The sequence below is a fragment of the Rhinatrema bivittatum genome, chromosome 6, assembly GCF_901001135.1.
Source record: "Rhinatrema bivittatum chromosome 6, aRhiBiv1.1, whole genome shotgun sequence".
Taxonomy (NCBI): domain Eukaryota; kingdom Metazoa; phylum Chordata; class Amphibia; order Gymnophiona; family Rhinatrematidae; genus Rhinatrema; species Rhinatrema bivittatum.
Genome location: NC_042620.1, coordinates 259016546 through 259037399, shown reverse-complemented (window position 1 = coordinate 259037399; position 20854 = coordinate 259016546). Strand labels below are relative to the sequence as shown.

Sequence of the window (20854 nt, the reverse complement as noted above, 5' to 3'; positions counted from 1 at the left end):
ACAGATGATGAGACCGATCCTCACTCCCTGGAGGATGGGAGATTCCTCTGGAATTGGAATCTTACAGAACTGTGTCGTGATTCTTTCATAGAGATGGGTTACCAGATCTCATTTACCAGACACTGAAGATGCTGGGAGTACCTGGGGCTGAATCCATGTCTGAGCCAAAGAAAAATCCTATTCTAGTTTCCTTGCCTAAAGCCTCGTGTTTATTTCCTATTCATTAATTGATCTTGAATGGGGCACCCCCCCTGGATCTGGTTGCGAGAGAGCGATTGCGTTTTCCAAAGGTGGATGCTGTGCTGTTACTGAGCGGGTGACTATTCCCGTTGAAGGGGGAGCAGCTTTGAAGGATGCACAGGATAGAAGAATTGAGGCTATCCTAAAGCAGGACTTTGAGGCAGTGGCAATGACGTTGCAGATAGCTTCCTGTTGTTCCCTGGTGGCTTGCTTTTGTTTGCTGCTCTCTCAGGAGGTTGATGAGTCTGGTGTGAATTCCAGGGCAGTAATGGAACCAGCAGCCACCTTTTTGGCAGATGTGGGCTGCAATTCAGTCTGCACTTCGGCCAGAGGGGTGGCTTTGGTAGTTGTGGCTTGGGGTCAGCTACGGTTGAGAAATTAGTTGGCTGATTCAACCTCAAAGTCTAACCTTACAAAGTTGCCCTTTAAAGGCTCACTTTTGTTTGGGAGTGAGCTGGAGAAAATGACCAATAAGTGGGGTGAGTTCCCGGTTCCTTGATTACCAGAGGATAAGAAACAAGCACCGCATTCCTTCAGCCCAAGAGGTCATATTAGGGGGTTCCGATGTTTCGGCCCTCAGAGGAGCGGCCTTTCAGAGGACTTGACCTTTGGATAGATCTCAGTCCTTTCATCCCAGGCAGCCCAGACGGGGCACAGGTTCAGGTAGTGGAGCGCCCCAAGCCTCCCAATGAAGATGTGCTGACCCACCTCCAGGAACAGGAGATAAGAGGTCGCCTCTCTGTTTTTTATCGAGGTGGGTCGAGATCACTACAGACCAGTGGGTTCTGGAGGTGACACGAGATGGCTATGTGCTGGAGTTTTGCAGTGTTCCTCAGGATATGTTCATGGTGTCTACCTGCAACTCTTCGCAGCCTGCGGGCTATGGTTCCAGTTTCCATGTCTCAAGAAAATATAGGCTGATATTCCATTTATTTCGTTGTGCCCAAGAAGAAGGCCTCATTTCATCCCATCCTCGATCTCAAAGGAGTCGACCATCATTTACGTGTGACTCATTTTTATATGGAAACCTTGCTCTCAGTGATAATGGCAGTCTAGTCAGAAGAGTTCCTAACATCTCTGGATTTGTCCGAGGCATACCCGCATATTCCCATCTGACTAGGGCATCAATGATTTCTGCGTTTCACCATTTTGGGGCGTCATAATCAATTTCGAGTGCTTCCTTTTGGTTTGGCCACTGTGCCCAGAACTTTTTACGAGGTCATGGTAGTGGTGGCGGCGTAGTTGAGAAAGGATGGAATCCTGGTTCATATGTACTTGGACGACTAGCTGAGTCGGGCCAAGAGTCTGGAAGAGAGCCTTCGGGTCTCGTGCAAGGTGAACTCCTTGTTTCAGGTGTTAGGTTGAGTCATGAACCTCACCAAGAGCAATCTCTGACCATCTCAGTTGCTAGAGTATCTTGGTGTTCAGTTTGACACAGAACAGGGCAGGGTGTTCCTGCCAGAGGGCCATATTCAGAAGCTGATGGCGCAGGTGTATCTATTGATGAACACAATATGCCTGACAGTATGGTCCTATCTGCAGGTGCTTGGATTGATGGCGGCGAACCTGGAGGTAGTGTCATGGGCGAGGGTACATATGCGTCCTCTTCTGCGCATATGTGCCATCGCAAGTGGATCCAAATTGAATAGCCTCAAATGGCCTCATTGGAGCCCATTTGAGGCTATTCAATTTGGCTCCACTTGCCAGTGGAAATTTGTACTCAACTGCAGTGATGGTTAAAAGCGGATCATCTAAGGAAGGGGGTTTCCCTACGTTCACCAGACTAGCTAGTGCTCATGACAGATGCAAGCCTTCAAGGCTGGGGAGCTCACTGTCAGGAGCTGACAGTGCAAGGGCGCTGGAATGCAGAAGAGGCTCTCTAGAACATAAATCGGCTGGAAGCCCAGGTGGTCCGGTTGGCATGCTTACAGTTTTGCAACAGGTTGCAGGGTCGAACGGTCCGGATAATGTCAGACAATGCAATGACAGTGGTCTACATCAATTGGCAGGGAGGAACCAAGAGCCAACAAGTGTCGCAGGAAATAGACCAACTTATGGAATGAGTGGAAGTGCATCTTCAGGAGATCTCAGCTTCGCACATTGCAGGAAAAGGGCAATGTAAGCACAGATTTTCTCAGCAGGCAGAAACTGGTCCCAGGAAAATGGCAATTGTCAGACAAGGTGTTTTCAGCTAATAGCGGATCGCTGGGGTCTGCTGTTTCTGGACCTGCTGGTGACTTTTCGCAATGTGAAGGTTCCTCGATTCTTCAGTCACAGGAGAGATCCAAAGTTATTGGGTATCGATGCTCTCATGCAGGAATGGCTGGAGGACAAGCTGCTCTGTGCCTTTCCCCTGTGGCCCATGTTGGGCAGAATGGTTTGGAGGGTCAAGTGTCACAGAGGGATGATGCTTCTAGTGGCACCAGACTGGTCCAGGAGACCATGGCATGCAGATCTGTGAAGGCTCCTGGTAGATTCCCCCTTCCGGTTTCCAGAGCACAGGGGTCTGTTGTGGCAGGAGCCTGTTCTTCACAAAGTTTCAACTTACGGTATGGCCCTTGAGAGGGCTCGCTTGCTGAAGCATGGATATTCTACTGAGGTGATTGCCACCTTGCTATGAGCTAGAAAGTTCTCCACTTCCTTAGCCTATGTGCAGGTTTGGTGAGTGTTTGAGGCTTGGTGTGAAGATCGAGGGGTTCTTCCTCATTCAGTTCAGATCCCACTCATTTTGGAATTTTTGCAGGATGGTTTGAATAAAGGATTGGCCCTTAATTCCTTAAAGGTACAGGTGGCGGCTTTTGCCTGTTTAAGGGGTCATGTGAATAGTAGACCCTTGTCGGCTCAACCAGATGTGGCCTGACTCTTGAAAGAAGTGAGACATCTTCTCCTTTGCGGTTACCGGTGCCCTTGTGGAGTCTCAGTCTGGTTTTGGATTTCTTAGCGGGCCCTACGTTTTGACTGATGCGTAACCTTTCTTTGCAGTTACTGAACTTGAAAACAGTTTTTGTTGTGGCGATTTGTTCTGCATGTAGAATATCCGAGCTGCAGGCCTTGTCTTCCCAGGATCCATTCCTTCGAGTGACTCCAGGATGATACAGCTGCATAATGTTCTTTCCTTTTTGCCAAAAGTGGTCTCAGATTTTCACTTGAATCAATCCATTTCCCTGCCATCTCTGGATAGAGAGAGAGATGCAGAGGAATATCACCTGTTGCGATTCTTGGAGTTAAGAGACATATCATGAGGAAGATGGATCGTCTGTTTGTCCTCCACGGTGGAGGTAAACAGGGTGAGCCGGCTTCGCGGACTACAGTAGTTTGCTGGATTAAGGAGGCAGTTACGGCCGCGTATGTGGATACTGAGCAGCCGTTGCCTAGTCAGGTTAAGGCTTATTCCACTAGGGCTCAAGTAGTGTCATGAGCAGAGGTTAGATTGTTATCTCTCGTCGACATTTGCTGAACTGCGATGTGGTCCTCCTTACACACCTTTTCCAGGTATTATCGTCTGGATGTGCAGGCCCAAGACACACAGCCTTTGCATATGCAGTTTTGACTAGACGACAGGCAGCCTACCGCCCTATTCGGGAGTAGCTTGGGTACATCCCACTGGTTCTGGATTCATCTATCTAGACACCAAGAAATGAGAAATTTCTACTTACCTGATAATTTCCTTTACTTTAGGATAGACAGATGAATCCAGCTTCCTGCCCTTGGCTGCCGAATGATTGTGCTATGGTCCTCCTGCGTGGCTACATAGTCCAGGGGTTACTGATAAGTATTAATCCAGTTCCTAGACTAGTGTTAATACATTCTTTGTCTGAGCTCAGTGTTTCCTGTTGACTGAGTATTTTATTTTTTTATTTAAATGGTACTGGAATGGTTATCAGGTGTTAATCAAGTTTTTGCTACTCTGTCCACAGTTGTCTTTTGAAGAAAATACTGGCAGGCTGATGTCACTGCAGGGGTTTATGTACTGTGGTGTTAGTTTGTTCCGTCTCCATCTGCTGGTAGAGGTGCATAACCCACTTGTTCTGGATTCATCTAACTGTCCTAAAGAAAAGGAAATTATCAGGTAAGTAGAAATTTCTCATTCCAAACTGTACTTTCCGCAGGAAGTAAGGTTTCCTACAGATTCCAAGGGGAAAAAGACCAAGAGGAGAAGCAAGAGAACACAGACAGAGGGGGAGCAAACAGGAACAGATCCAACCAGAAGCTCAGCAACATTTAAACAATAATCAACGAGGAAAGGGAGAATTATGCGTGCAGAGACTCTAAGCTAAACAATGTCAAAGTTGATCCAGGAGGCAATGTAATAAGGAAACATATATACATATACATTTAAATATGCTGTGGAGGCAGAACATGCACATACTTGTAAGATCTCACATACTCAATCACTGCCCAACATTTACTCAAAAAATACAATTAATATGTGCTCTCTCTCATCCTTATCTTAAATTCTAAGATAATTGAAAAATCAGTGTTAAACAATATTTTCTGATCGATCACACCAGCAGCACCGCTAAACAATCAAACTTTTATTCTGGGGAGAGCAAATAGCAACTATTTACATGGCAACAGAGGGTAGCAAAGGATTGCACAAGCTTTCCAAGCCCAGGAACTGTGGTTCAGAGATCGATTATTTATTTATTTATTTATTTAATTATTTAATTAATTAATTAATTAATTAAAAGTCTTCTATACCGATGTTAGTCGAAACATCACCTCGGTTTACATGGAACAAAAGCAACAGAAATTACAAGTAACAGGGGAAGGGTAAGGGGTACAAAAAACCATAAGGAGAGCAGAGAAGCATAGGAACAAACAACAAGTGAACTATAATGTCATAAGAACAAGGTCATAGTCAAATTCAGGTCATGATCCATCACAATTCAATATTCATCAAGGGTGTTGGGGAAAGGCTTGTTTGAATAGCCAAGTTTTGAGCTGGGCTCTGAATTTGGTGATGCAAGGTTCAAGTCTGAAGTGGGTTGGGACTGAGTTCCAGTGCATAGGTCCAGCAATGGAGAGCGCCCGATCCCTTGTAGCTGTGAGGTGTGCTTTCTTTAGGGATGGCACATGGAGGGACCCTTTGTTGGTGGTCCTTGTCGGTCGATTTGAGCAGGTAAATTGGAGGGGATCTGCCAGCCAGTTGGAGTGATGGGAATATAAGGCTTTATGTATAATGGTCAGGGATTTAAAGAGGATGCGGGAGGGAATAGGGAGCCAGTGTAGGTCCTTCAGTATAGGGGAAATATGGTCGTATTTGTGAGCGTTGGAGAGGGTTCTGGCTACAGTGTTCTGTAGCATTTGGAGGGGCTTTAAGGAGGAGTAGGGTAGGCCAAGAAAGAGGGAGTTACAGTAATCCATCTTGGATGCCAGTGTAGCCTGGACGACAGTGCGGAAGTCACTAGCGTGAAGGAGAGGTTTCAGGTTTTTTAAGACTTTAAGTTTTGAAGAAACCCTCTTTGAGTATGGCACTCTCAGCACACTTCATTTCTTTCCTGTCCCTCCTTCTCCGACTGTGGAGCAATATTCCCCACTCTTCTCAAGGACAGACCCAGGCTGGGATCCCTGGTGGTTCCTCATGAAAGAAACTCTTCTTCAGTCTCAGGCATTTCCCTTTGAGGGGGAAAGGAGGGGTCCCCGGACTCACCAGCCATGCTGGCAGCTCCCTCTCAAAAAAAAAACCAAAAAAAAAACCTCCCTCCCATCAAACACTGAACCAGCTTTTATAGTCTCAAGGTGATGCTCCAAAGAGGATAATCTTTTGACACTCTTAAAGGAAGCTCTATCGTTAAGCCCCAATAATAGATCCATCTAGAAACATCCCATTCAACACTGAACAAGAAGCTGTGATGCCATGTACTAGGCCATCTAGTGGCGGTTCACTGTTATTGTCTCTATAATTTATTCTTCCTAATTATTACCACCCAAAATATCTCCCCTAACACGCTCCAAGATGTAGAGCCAATCTGGGATCCCGTCGCAGATGAGAGAGAGCCAATCAGGTTGCAGCACTGTAGAGAGGAAGCAGATATTTTTAACACAGTCCTAGTAGATTATTTCAACGAATTCCATGACTGGTGTGCATGTTTTGCTATAGCTCATTTATTCTCCATAATTATCCATAATGTGATAATGGTGCAGCCTTGTTTGCAAAATCACAGAAGGGTAGGGGGACTACACTTGGCTGGATAATTTTCTTTTTTTTAATTTGAAATTTTTTTATTGAGATTCATCCATACATAAAACCATATTCCAGGATACAATAAATATAAAACAAAAACAAGAGCTAAATGTCTGCACAAAATACATCAAAGAAAATGAAAACAAGATAGAGAAATAAAGATGACAAAGTACCCTTCTGCAGATATATATATATAGAACCTCAAACGGATTGAAAATACAAAGTACAAATAACATCGATATGACGCAAAACATGCCCAAGCACCACCCTACCCACCCACCTATAGCAGTACAAAAATCGCCATTAGAAAGGGAAAGATAGCAATGCAAAACACCAAAAAACCTTTTAAGAAGGTTAACATAAAAGAAAATTAGTCAGAGAATGCTTAATGTAGATTGCTTACAAACCACATAGGGGGACCAGACCTTTTCAAATTTGCGCATAGATTTATTCTTAGATGCTGTAATTTTAGTAAGATCATATACTTTGTAAATCCAATCTGGTTCACAAAGGAGGTGGCTGATGTAATAAAAGCAAAAAAAGCAGCTTTTAAGAAATATAAAGAATCCCAAAAAGTGGAACACAGGGAGGATTATCTGGTGAAACTGAGGGAGATAAAAAAAAAAGAAAGCAAGAAAGCAAAAAGTCAGGCAGAGGAAAGGATTGCCAAGGAGATAAAGCGAGGTGACAAAACATTTTTCAGATATATAGGAGAAAGGAGAAAGGTACATAGTGGTATAGTGAAATTGAAAGGGGATAAGGATCAGTGGGTGGAGAGAGATGATGAATTAGCAGAAATATTAAACAAATACTTCAGTTCAGTGTTCACAAAAGAAGACCCTGGAGAAGGTCCGTCACTTGTTATCAAGACTGTAGACAGGGATGGAGTAGACGAAACTCCATTTATGGAAGATAATGTATGGGAAGAGCTAAGAAAACTGAAAGTGGACAAAGCCATGGGGCCTGATGAGTTACATCCCATGATACTGAGGGAACTCAGAGATGTGCTGGCGGGTCCACTGTGTGACCTGTTCAATAGATCTTTGGAAAAGGGTGTAGTGCCTAGTGACTGGAGAAGAGTGGTGGTGGTCCCGCTTCACAAGAGTGGGAGCAGAGAAGAGGCTGGAAACTACAGGCTGGTTAGCATCACCTCGGTGGTGGGAAAATTAATGGAGACTCTGCTGAAGGAAAGGATAGTGAACTATCTACAATCCGATGGGTTGCTCAATCAGAAGCAGCATGGATTCACCAGGGGAAGGTCCTGTCAGACGAATCTAATTGATTTCTTTGATGGGGTGACTAGAAAACTGGATCAGGGAAGAGCGCTCGATGTAATTTACTTGGATTTTAGTAAAGCTTTTGATATGGTCCCACACAGAAGACTCATCAACAAAATGAGAAGCCTGGGAGTCAGCTCCAAGGTATTGGCATGGATTACAAACTGATTAAAGGATAGAAGACAACGGGTGATGGTAAATGGAACCTAAAGAGAGAATGGTGTTAAGTGGAGTGCCACAGGGATCGGTGTTGGGACCGGTTCTGTTCAACATCTTCGTGAGTGACATTGCAGAAGGGATAGAAGATAAAGTTTGTCTATTTGCGGATGATACTAAGATCTACAACAGAGTGGACACGCCGGAAGGAGTACAGAGAATGAGACGGGATTTAAGGAAACTGGAAGAGTGGTCGAACATATAGCAGCTGGGATTCAGTGCCAAGAAATTCAGAGTCATGCATCTGGGGAGTGGTAATCCAAAAGAACTATATGTGTTGGGGGGGTGAAGGGCTGATGTGCACGGAGCAGGAGAGAGACTTTGGGGTGATAGTGTCTAACCACCTGAAGTTGACGAAGCAGTGTGACACGGCAATAGCCAAAGCCAGAAGAATGCTGGGCTGCATAGAGAGAGGAATATCGAGTAAGAAAAGGGAAATGATTATTCCCTTGTACAGGTCCTTGGTGAGGCCTCACCTGGAGTACTGTGTTCAGTTCTGGAGACCGTATTTCAAAGGAGACAGGGACAAGATGGAGGCGGTTCAGAGAAGGGCGACCAAAATGGTGGGTGGTCTCCATCAAATGACTTATGAGGGGAGGTTGAAAAACCTGAATATGTTTACCCTGGAGGAGAGGAGAAGCAGGGGTGATATGATACAGACCTTCAGATACTTGAAAGGTTTTAATGATCCATGGTCGTTAACAAATCTTTTCCATTGGAAACAATTTAGTAGAACTAGGGGTCATGATTTGAAACTCCAGGGAGGAAGACTTAGAACCAATGTCAGGAAATATTTCTTTACTGAGAGGGTGGTGGATGCCTGGAATGCCCTTCCGGAGGAAGTGGTAAAGACTAAAACTGTGAAGGATTTCAAAGGAGCATGGGTTAAACACTGTGGATCCCTAAAAGGCTAGAGGATGGGACTAAATAAAAAAGCTAAACCGGCACGGAGCAGCAGTTACTACCCTTAAGAGAAACATGGGGGTAACTTGCATGGAGCGGCAGTTACTACCTTGGGAAGCTTGCTGGGCAGACTAGATGGACCATTTTGGTCAATTTCTGCTGTCATTACTATGTTACTATATGTTACTTTCTCCATTTGTGTTGAACATCCACAAGGCACGGCACCTGAGTAGCATGCCGTCGCCTTGCTATCTTGCATCTGGCAGCAATAAAAATATAACGTGCAAACAATCTTTCATGCAAATTACCTTGTGGGAGAGGTGCATTAAGAAAAGCATGCTGAGTAAGTACAATAATAGTGTACTGAAGAATGTCATCGCGCCAGCGAATTACCTCTTCCCAATGAATCTTAATATGAGGACATACCCACCAGAGGTGAAAAAAGGAACCCGGTTCAGAAAGCCCCTCTAACACGATTTAGAAAAAGATGGGAACATTTTGTGGAGCCTGATGGGTGTGACATACCAACAGTATAAGAACTTATATCCATCTCCATGAGGGCAGCTGAAATTTTATCTGTGAACTGAAAGCTCTCCTCCCACTCTGCTGGAGTTAATTCCATATTTAAATATGACTCCCATGCTCAGAGGTGGGAGGGTTTGATTGGTTGAGCACAATTTAAAATTGTGGACATTTTAGAAAGTGCTCTTTTAATCCTGTCAGCACTTTTGCAGCTCGTCTCAAAATACGAGACCCTTTGTTGTAAATGTACCCCCAAAAATGATGTAATTGCAAATAAGGAAAAATAACATTACCTGAAAGTTTATATTTAGATTGTAAGAGGGAAAACTAGAAATACCAGAAAACCCCACAGATGTTCCCAACGTAAAATCCCCTGGAAACGCCACTCTTGAAAAGCCTGATTCACCAGGCTCAGCAAAAACAAATGATTGTGGAAAAGAGATGTACTCTAATGATAGTTCCTCGTCCCAACTAGGGATTTATGCTACTTAGACCACATCTTTAAAGAGAGGGAAATAGAAGGAGGTAATGCGTTAGCCAAATGCCATGAGTTTTTAGGTTGCCAGATCAATGATGAAATGGGAAGAGAACACAAAGCTGCCTGCTCAAAAACAATCCAAGGTTTCAAAAAGTGATGGCGGTGCCAATCTACTATGGCCCTAAGATGAGCAGCCGCATGGTACCACTCTAATTTGGGAACACCTAGGCCACCCCTCGATTTGGGTTGGAATAAAACTCTCTTAGCCACCCTTGGCAAGCATGCCCTGCCAAATAAAGCTCATTAACCTCCCCTGCCAAGCTTTCAACAAAACAATAGGAACAGCCACAGGAATAGACTGAAATAGATAAGTAAGCCTCAGCAAAATATTCATTTTAATATTGCCAAGCTATGATATATGATAACGATTCCATTCTTCCAAATCTTTACGTATGCAAGCCCAGAGAGTAGGGTAATTTAGTTGAAATAAATCAGTTTTATGGCCACACAATTTTTAATTTATGCAGTTTTCCCATTGCTCTAGTTAGGTTTTTCTTTCCTTATATGTTATGTTACCTTGTTCTTTGTTGATCAATTTTATGCGCATTGTTCTTTGTTTCTCTGTAAAGCTCTTTTTAGCTGCATTTCGTTTACTGTGAATTGATGATGTTCCCAGAGTTCATCGGTATATAAAAGCTTCTAAACAAATAAATAAATAAGTATATAAAGAGCTAGCAGACTAAGGCCTGGATTTATCAAAATGCGATAGCAAAAGGGGTATGGTTTATGCTAATATACAGTTTATTGCAATTTGCACTAATTACCTATGCGAAGAGCTAAGTTAGCACAAATTGTGATAGCCAGATATACTCTCTCCTTGGGTAACAACATTGCACAAATCTCATCTTTGGGTGAGTTTCCTCACTCCGAAGGCCATCAAATCTTCACAAGAGACCACTGTTCTGTTCGTACGTCTCACGTTGAATGTCAAAGTGGTCCCTAACCCCCTACACTACTACTTAAACCTCACCGCGAGTTACTAGGTGGGCCTACCATAGGGATACAAATACCTGTCTAGGGAGAAGACATTATGGCTAGTCTTAGTCTCTCTCTCTCTCTCTCTTTCTTTCTCTCTCTCTCTCTTCATCAGCTTTAAATCTACTAAAACAGGCCCTTCAGGATACACTAATGAAAAAGGTGTAGTTAAAATCAACATTGCTTCACAGACTGGCTAACCCAGCCCATTCTCCACCCCTAATTCCTCCTGTTTTCCAAATTTGCATCACACCATATGATATGGTGCTATCCTATGCATTAAAGACCTGAACACCTTAGCGCATTTTGATAAATGAGGGGGTAAGACTCTGAAGGAGTACTCCCCAAGGTCTGACATGTTCAACAGCAGTTTCCCTTGTCTGTGCTACCAGACCAATGAATGTTAAGCAAGAAATATATTTTCCCAGACCACACATTCCCACATATCTTTCTAAATGATGAAAGAAACCACAGAAAGTATCTGTAAATGATAACAAAAAAAAAAAAACTTCTCCCTCCATCCCCTCCCCTCTCCCAAGATATGTAGATTACCATCCACAAATCCAGGGAAACCAAGCAAGAAAGTATCACCTCCCCATCAAATGAGCTATAATAATACCAGACATAATTGACAAACTATGCAAACTAAGAAAATCTGGCATCAAACGTACTTAATGAAAAAAAAAGCCAAAAATCATTATCAAAAATTCTCAGACACATGAGCAAGCAGTGAAAAATAAAAACATAGTTATAACACAAGCTTTAAATAAGGCACATTAAAGCCAACACTAGGCATAGGAAGACCGCAAAGCAGGAGATCTCAGGACTCAAGTCGCTTCTGTAGATTGGGTCGAGCCTTCAGAGTTGCAGCGCAACCTCTGTCCTCCCTTCGTGTCCCGCTACCAGCGTGGAAAGTCCTCTCGGGGTTAGAGCGGTGTTCTCAACTTAGGTTGAAAAGGTGGAACTGTGTAGCCGGCATCGTTCAGAATCACCGCTGCCACTTCCACAGTTTTAATCCGATGTGAAGTTCCTGAAATAGAAAACTAGAGTCCAAAAGGATGAAGCCATCGGTATCACACATTTTCTGAGCACAGTAAGCTAGTGATCTCGCGAAACTCTTGCCTTTTCCTTAAGGCGATAGAGAAAATGTCCATGAAAATGGAGATGTCATGCCCCTCCCATTTTCAAAACCATTGCTTCCTTGCAGCGTCGAAGATTTGTTCCTTGAGAGTGTAGGAATGGAAGCATGCTATAATGTCCCGGGGTTTATTAGCTGTTTTGGGACCCAAGGAGCAGTGAGCTCCCTCCTATTTGATAATGGGCAACTGGTCAGCAGTAGGGCTTTCCCCCGAGGTCAGCAAACGCTGGCTGATCTTCACAACCATGGTGGTGCAGTCCAGGTATTCGGGGGATTCAGGAACTCTATGGAATCGTAAGTTACTCCTGCACAATCTATTTTCAAGATCTTCCAATTTTTCAGCCAACAAGGCACACTCAGATTGGGTAGCGGCTTGGTCTTTCTATAGGCGCTTCCAATCTTCTGCTAGCGAGTCAACCTGAAGGTCTGTTTTGCCAATCCTTCACCCCAGATCCGATATTTCCTCTCTCATTTCAGATACTAAGTCATTATTTCATGCTTATAAGACTTTATGTCCTGTCGGAGGTCTCCAAACCAGGTACGAACCTCTGCGCAGGTGGGTAAATCAGCGCCTGCACATAGTCGCGCCTTCTGAATCTGCTTCCAGCTCTGAGCAAATGCCAGTCGCCATTTTTTCTGAGTTGGCCTCATGACCTCATCCAATTTTGCATAGGAAAACTTGCAGAAGTCTACCGACTTCTTCTTGACCAACATTGTCACACTGTCAAGCTCACAATCTGTAGAAAGGGCAATAGTTTAAGCTAGGATGATGTGATATCAAGGAGATTAGCCCGCTTGATAGAGGAGTTCGGTTTCAGGCTGCTACCTGTGCTGATGACATCATTTCCTCTCAGGACTGGATAATTTTCAAAGCAATTTACATGCGAAAACCAGTTTATGTAAAAAATCTCCCTCTGTCAGTCTGGCTGACAGTACGCAGCTTGTTCCACAAGGTGAGTGCGCTTTTAGATGCATTTAGGGGACATATTTTGAGTGGCATCAGAAAATATCATGAGGAGTAGATTTTATTTTCAAGTCCAAGTGTGTTCTTTTCCTTAGAAATTCTACCTCCATAGAAAAGGTGCAAATATCTGTGGGCACTCTGTACCTGTGGCAGGTCTCTAAGTAAAAGCCTGTGCTTACTTCCTCTTTGAAACTTGGTGCAGAGTCCGTGGGTAAAAAGTTATCTGTAGCTTCGACCCAAAGCAGACAGTCTGAATATTGCCTCCGTACTTTACCTATCTTGTTGTGCTTCAGATGGTGCCTACGGCTGCGGGGGGAGAGGACTGGTTTCCAGCACTTATGAACGAGTGTCCAGGGGAGAGGTGGCCAAAGAGAAGCAGTGGCCATGGCAAGTGTACATCGTGATCAAGGTCAGTAGTGCTATCACATGCAGACAGTGGTATTATTAATGATGGGACATGGCAGGGGTTGACAACTTATGGCATACGAACACATTCTCATAATGGTCCCCGTCTGACATTTCGGCAGACAGGCTGTGATGATCTTGCAACACGCAAGATTAGCTGGCCTGCAGATTTTTTAAAATGCTCCCAATGCCGGCATCCACATCAGCCAGGGACCAGCATGGAGGGCAAGTAGAGGCAGGATATCCTGAGGCAGCATCAGCATTCTTCAGGAATTATTTCTCCTGTAACAGTGCCAGCATTTGGAAGTGAACTCCACCCATCTCCCTCCCCCCTCCCCCCCCCCCCCACCCAATACACTCTTACAGCAGTATCTCCATTTGCAGGAGATCTTCCCTCTTTCTCCATACAACAACAACTTTTATGAAGACACTGATATTTTTGGCACGGAGGAGCAGTATTATCAGTGACGGTCCATAGCGCTGTCACTAATGGTCAATAGTAATGTCAGTGATGATCAAAAATATTGCCACTGATTGTCAGTAGCAGTGTCACTAATGGTGACAGAGGAAGAGGGGAAAGGAGAGGGAAAGGAGAGAGGACACATGGGGGGGATGGAGAGAAGGAAAGAGAAGGAGTTGGGAGGAAACAAGGAGGGGTATCAGTAAGAGGAAGTCTCATTTCCCAGTAACACCACCAATAAAGTGTTCTTGGCAATTCAGGAGGAGGATGGAGCTTTCGCAGGTGGGGGCTCGATCATCGCGAAGCGCTGGATCCTCACAGCTGCACACAACGTGGTATCTAATGGTGTTAAGAACTCCCCTGACCAGATCACGGTGTACGTGGGTGAGTCCCCTCTAACCCTTCCTGAAGAAATCACATTAGTTTCCACCTCGTACATGTACAGGGTGCTCCATCTCTGTCACTGCTGGGACCTTGGCCCATGCAAAACCTCTTTAAGGGAGGCTGGAAGGCTCAGGAGAATGGTCATGGCTCTTGCAGAGTCTTTCATTGCTGGGCCACCAACTCGAATCCCAGCTAAGGTAGCCCATGTGAAAATGAGTCATTTGTCTCAGTCTAGCCTTAAAAGCCATAGCAGAAGCATTTCCATGACAGCACCGGTCAGGTTCTTGTGAGTTCTGCTGCACACCTTCTCCATGACTTGTGACAGGGACACAGTAAGAGACAAACATCACCTTCTGGCTTCTGCTCTATGATTTCCCCAGCTTATTGGCTAAAAAAAAAGTAACTTGTTTATACAGTTTCTGAAGAGAGAAAGTGGGACACAAAGCTCAAGCTGGGATTTTTTACATTTCCTGAGCAGTGAACTGTGCCAGCTCCATGGGTGCTTGAGCCTCCCCTCCCCCCCAGTATTGAGAGGCCAGCCTCTCTCCATCCCTCTCCCCTCTCACCCACCACACTGCTGCTACTGATGATTGAAGCCAGCAGGAGGAGGAGAACAGCAGTGCTTCAGGCCACATCCTTCTCCTCTGGCATCAAAAGATGTACTTCAGCTTTGAACCACACATCAATTTCCAATGGTCCAAAATATTAAAGCAGCTCCCAGTGGTAGAGGAGGAGGATATGACCTGAGGCATCATTGCACCACCACTCTCCTCCAATTGCTGGTGATCGGTGATGGGGGATGGATTAGGAAGGGAGACTGGGGATCAGCTGGAGGAGGAGGGCTTAGTACAGAGGGAAGGTGGGTCAGTTGGGTGAGTGAGAGGAGCTATTGGCTGAGGGATGTGAGAGGGGGCTAGAGGGGTGAGGCGAGGCTTGGGAGTAGTGAGAGATGGGATGGGAGTGTCTGGAGAGGTGAGAGAGAGGATAATCGGGGACAGATGTGAGAGAAGGGCTGGAAGGAATGAGGTCAGGTGCGGATTTAGGAATAGACAATATAAACAATTGTCACCAGTGCCAAATTCTCATAGGCCCAAAGCATCACTGTTGCTGCAGTTCCTGCCACAATGGTGCCATTTCTCTCCTCTAGCTGCATTGGCTCCAGGTTGCAGTTTCAACTGAAGATGAAGAAAACTCAGCATGGGGCCTTCAGCAACCCTCACACGCTGATGGACCCTGCAGCGCCCCATCCATCACCCAGGTTTCCATGGTAACAGGAAGCCCATGCCGGAGGAGGCATGGTGCCACAGGGCCCGTCAGAATGCGAGGGCTGCTGAGGTGAGATGATGGGAAGGAAGGATGCCCTGAGGATTTGGGCAGGGGGGATCGTTCCCCCCACCTCCCTGCCTCCCTCTCCCCTATGTCAACTGGCACACGCCTTCATAACCCAGTACTGAGTGAAGTAGGTCTTAGAGGGGGGTTAAAAAAGAGGTAATCAGCTGGGGACAGAGGTGAGAAGGGATTAGTGTATATGTGTGTGAGACAGGGCATACAGGACTGGGGGAGAGGACGGTAAGACTTATTCAGAAGAAGTGTCATAATTTATATTGAGTTTAGTACCTCAGTATTATTTTAAAAAATTGGATCCTACGCACACATACGTGCTTTATTCACTTGAATAGCTTCTATTGAGCATCAGCTGTTAATCTCTTATTTCTGGTTTGTTTTTCTTTAAGGCAACATTGACAAACGGCAGGGAAAGAAAATGGAGGTGGAGCGAGTTGAAGTGCATGGCAGCTATCATGGTGAAGTTAGTTTAGACTATGACATCGCTCTTTTGAGGCTGAAGCAGGATTTGCAGCTGTCCAACAAGATCTGGTGATCTCTTTTTTCATCTCCTGTACATTTTTCTACACTTGGGTGACTTAGTCCATCTCCCTTCCCCTACCCCCTACCCCCAGCACCCAGGAGCCCCTGCATCCCCAGGCAGTCCCCTTACGTATCAGTAGGACCCTAAATTCACATTGGCAGTTCTCTGGAAAAAGAAACCCCCAGTGTGCCCCAGAACACTGGACAAGCAAATCATTACCTCCAGTGCATTACAGAGTCAAAATTTGCAGCAACAATGCCAATGAAAAAATGATTTTTTTTACTCTAATTCAGTTGGGCAGTTTCAAACCAGCAAAATCATAAAGGGTCAGTGCTGCCAGAAGGAGTGGTCAAGAAGGGCAACTGCCCTAGGTGCCAAACCAGAGGAGATATCACCATTATGTCTTTTGTTCACCTTTCCTATATGCAACTCAGACTGATAGCTTAACTCAGTTTTCACTTTGCAGACAGAGGAGGCTGTTTCTTCAACTCCAAACTTTTATTCAAAAGTAAAACAAGTAAACAGAGGCTTCCTCTTTTGGATAATAGAAGAACTAGGGGGCACTCCATGAAGTTAGCAAGTAGCACATTTAAAACTAATTGGAGAAAATTCAGAAAGGAGGCTGGTGGAAACTACTGGCTGCTTAGACTCACCTCAGTGATGGGAAAAGTAATGGAGACGCTGCTGAAGTAAAGAATAGTGAACCAGAGGAAGGTCCTGTCAGACAAATCTGATTGACTTTTTTCATTGAGTAAGTAAGGAATTGGATCGAGAAGGAGCGCTCTATGTCATCTACTTGGATTTCAGCAAAGCTTTTGATACATTCCACATAGGAGGCTTGTGAATAAAATGAGAAGCTTGGGAGGGAGCGCCAATGTAGTGGCCTGCACTACAAACTGATTACGGATAGAAGACAATATGTGACGGTAAATAGAACCTACTCTGAAGAGAGAGCAGTATTAAGCGGAGTGCCGCAAGGATCGGTGTTGGGTCTGGTCCTGTTCAATATCTTTGTGAGCGACATTGTGGAAGTGATAGAAGGTAAAGTTTGTCTATTTGCGGATGATACTAAGATCTGCAACAGAGTGGAATGCCGGAAGGAGTAGAGCGAATGAGACGGGATTTAAGGAAGCTTAAACGATGGTTGAAGATATGGCAGCTGGGACTCAATGCCAAAAAGTTCAGAGTCATGCATCTGGGGTGTGGTAATCCAAAAGAGCTGTATGTGATGGGGGGTGAAGGGCTGTTGTGCACGGAACAAGAGAGGGACCTTGGGATAATAGTGTCTAGCGATTTGAAGATGGCAAAGCAATGCGACAAGGCGATAGCTAAAGCCAAAAGAATTCTGGGCAGCATAGAGAGAAGAATAACCAGTAAGAAAAAGGAAGTGATAATCCCTTTGAACAGGTCCTTGGTGAGGCCTCACCTGGAGTACTGTGTTCAGTTCTGGAGACCGTATCTCAGAAAGGATAGAGACAGGATAGAGGCCATCCAGAGAAGGGTGACAAAAATGGTGGGCGGTCTCCATCAAATGACTTATGAGGAGAGGTTGAAGGACCTAAACATGCATACCCTGAAGGAGAAGAGGTGCAGGGAAGATATGATACAGACTTTCAGATACCTGAAAGGTTTTAATGATGCACAATCGATAAATCTTCTCCATTGGAAAGAAATCAATAGAACTAGGGGTCATGTAATGAAACTCCAGGGAGGACGATTCAGAACCAACGTCAGGAAATATTTCTTCATTGAGAGGATGGAGGATGCCTGGAATGCCCTTCTGGAGGAGGTGGTGAAGACAAAAACGGTGAAAGATTTCAAAGGGCCATGGGATAAACACTGTGGATCCCTAGGGACTAAAGGATAGAAATGAGGAAAAGGCTGCATGGGGGTAACTTGCTAGTGTGGCAGTTACTACTCTTAACCAATCAACCTTCATATTGTTGCTGCAACTCCATTATTGCTTTCTTTTTTAACGAAAGAGGGAAAAGGGGAATTAGATTGAGACAGCAACCAATAAGGACATTGGATTTTATGGTCTGGGAAAACACATAAGCATGGGGGTAACTTGCTGATGCGGCTGTTACTACCCTTAACCAATAACCCTGTTACTTTGAATGCAACGCAAACATTGCTCTCAGTTTCAGTGGCAAGAGGTAACAGGGAATTGAACTTAGCAAGCAACAAGGGCCCTGACTTTGATGGTTTGGGAAACTAAATAAGGGGGTGACCTGGATGGCGCAGCAGATTGTTGCGATCCTGCCCGCAAGGAACGCGGGCAGGCCCTTACCTTTGCGGCCAGTCAGGCCGCTGACGCTCTTCTCTTCCCCCGAATCAGCTGTTTCCATGCGGCCGGGTCCTCCGTTGCTGCTCCTAGCTCTCCCCGACATCCTGCTTCACTCCCGGGGTCTTCAGCCGGAAGGGAGGCCGTCCCTGCTGGTGCCTGCTTCAGCCCGGGTCCTCGCCCGGCAGGGAAGCCGTCCCTGCCGGTGCCTGCAGCCACCTTCAGCTCTCTGTTCTTCCTGCAGCCCTTCCAGCTTCTGTCTTCGAGGCTGGGAGCCGCTCTTGCAGCCTGCCACCTCTCCAGCTTCAGGGCAGGGCTGCTCCACTGCCTGCCTTGCTTCCTGGGCCCTCCACGTGGCCGAGGACGCCACCAGCAGTTCCTGCTTCTCTCTTCTCCCAGCTCTCCTTAGGCGCGGGCGTGCGCCTCTCGTCTGTTTTTCAAGGGCCAGCCAGGTGTGGCCTTCTGCTGACCCCTCCCTGGGCGTTGTCCTCTTCAGCCCTACAAAAGGGCTCAGCGTCCATTCCAGCTTTGCCTTTGCAAGGAGTTGGTCACTCCTGGGATCCTGCTGTCCTTTGCTCCAGGAGTCGTCCTTGTCCCAGTACTTCTTCAAGGTCCTGTGTTTCCTGTTCTTCATTGGAGCTCCTCGTCTTGTCTACGTTCCAATCCTGATGTTCACCTGCTGTTCCAGATGTCTGTGTGCCAGCCCTAAGGTCTGTCTCCTGATCCAGTACCTGTGTTCCAGTCCAGATGTTTGTTCCTGATATCCGTGATCCAGCCTGATGTTGCTTCTCCTGATCCTGAAGTCTGTGAGTCTGTCTTGCTCTTCTGAATCCCTGGTTCCTTGTTCCTGAGTCTTCTGCACGCTTGGTACCCCGCGGCAAGCCATGTCGTGGTCCGCAACCAGCCCCACGGGTGGGCTGAGTAGGGCTCTTCATGATGCAAGCCTTGTACCTTGTTCCTGAATCTTCTGAAAGCCTAGTACCTCGTTCCTGAGTCTACGTCATCCCTGAAGTCTCGTCTGTATCTCCATGTTCTAGTCTTCGCTAGGGATGTGAATCGTTTTGGAACGATTAAAAATATCGTCAGACAATTTTAAAATCGTCCAAAATCGTTAGAGTGCACGATACAATACAAATGCCCCCGATTTATCGTCAGGGGCATTTGTATTGTATCGTTAAATAGGGCGCGGGAAAACCGGCACACCAAAAAAAACCCTAAAACCCACCCCGAACCTTTAAAACAAATCCCCCACCCTCCCGAACCCCCCCAAAATGTTTTAAATTACCTGGGGTCCAGTGGGGGGGTCCCGACGCGATCTCCCTCTCTCTGGCCACGACTGCGTTGAGAGAAATGGCGCCGGTGGCCCTTTGCCCTTATCATGTGACAGGGCAAAGGTAGCGCCGGCGCCATTTTGGTTCCTGGTTCCCGACGTCACGCGTCCAGGAGATCGCCCCTGGACCCCCGCTGGACCCCCAGGGACTTTTGGCCAGCTTGGGGGGGCCTCCTGACCCCCACAAGACTTGCCAAAAGTCCAGCGGGGGTCCGGGAGCGACCTCCTGCACGCGGGCCGTATTGCCAATCTTCAAAATGGCGCCGGCGCTACCTTTGCCCTCACTATGTCATACGGGTGTGCCGGTTTTCCCGCCCTCCCCCGATTTACGATTTTTAACTTTTTTTTTTTTTTTTTTTAAACGACGATAAGATTTCCCTCCCCGCCCCAGCCAAAATCGATCGTTAAGACGATCGATCACACGATTCACACCCCTAGTCTTCGCTGCCCTAGCCTCCATTCGGCCTGCCACTTCTTGCCGTACCTTGCAGCAGATACGAAAGGGCTTGGAACGGTCGGAGGACTGTTCATAAGACCACCATTGCGTTGTTGGTCTTCGAAGCGTGCAGGTCCGGAAGAGGGTCAGTATCTCCAGTCTTCAGTCCAGCCTCGCTCCTGTTCAATCCATGCTCTGGCATGCCTCACCTGCCGCGGAACCTCTTCAGAGTTCCTCTGGGGTCGGGCCGTGGTCCAAGAACACACATCTCTCGGTAAGTGGGACCGCTCTCCTAGCGCTCCACAACACAGATGTTACCATAAGCTTGCTGGGCAGATCGGATGGATCATTTGGTCCTTTTCTGCTGTCATTTTTTATGTGTCTATGTTTCTTAGGGAATAGCCACTGCTATTACTGGCATCAGTAGCATGCGATCTACTTAATGTTTTGGTATTTGCCAGGTACTTGTAACCTGGACTGGCCACTGTTGGAAACAGGATGCTAAGGCTTGATGGGCCCTTGGTCTGACCCAGTATGGCACTTTCTTATGTTCTTACTGTAAATAAACTGGAGAAAACAGCAAACAAAGCAGTTGAGGTCACAGGAATATGAAGGTAGGAAAAAAGAGGATTATTCTGCAAGGCTAGGCCAAATTAATTGCTGAAGCACTTTGGCCAGGCTGAGCTGACAGAACACAAGAAGAAAAGCATACACAACGGCATTAGCCA

At 46.0% G+C, this 20854-nt stretch overlaps 1 protein-coding gene across 2 annotated transcripts in view; it reads left to right on the top strand.

Moving 5' to 3' along the window:
- Positions 1-20854, top strand: part of LOC115094165 (complement factor B-like) — a 131389-nt gene that overhangs the window by 63131 nt on the left and 47404 nt on the right. For both annotated transcript variants that reach the window (XM_029606933.1, XM_029606932.1), the window contains exons 11-13: positions 13254-13369; positions 14086-14209; positions 15943-16084. In XM_029606933.1, coding sequence (XP_029462793.1) covers positions 13254-13369; positions 14086-14209; positions 15943-16084 — 382 coding nt within the window. The remainder of the gene's footprint in view (positions 1-13253; positions 13370-14085; positions 14210-15942; positions 16085-20854) is intronic.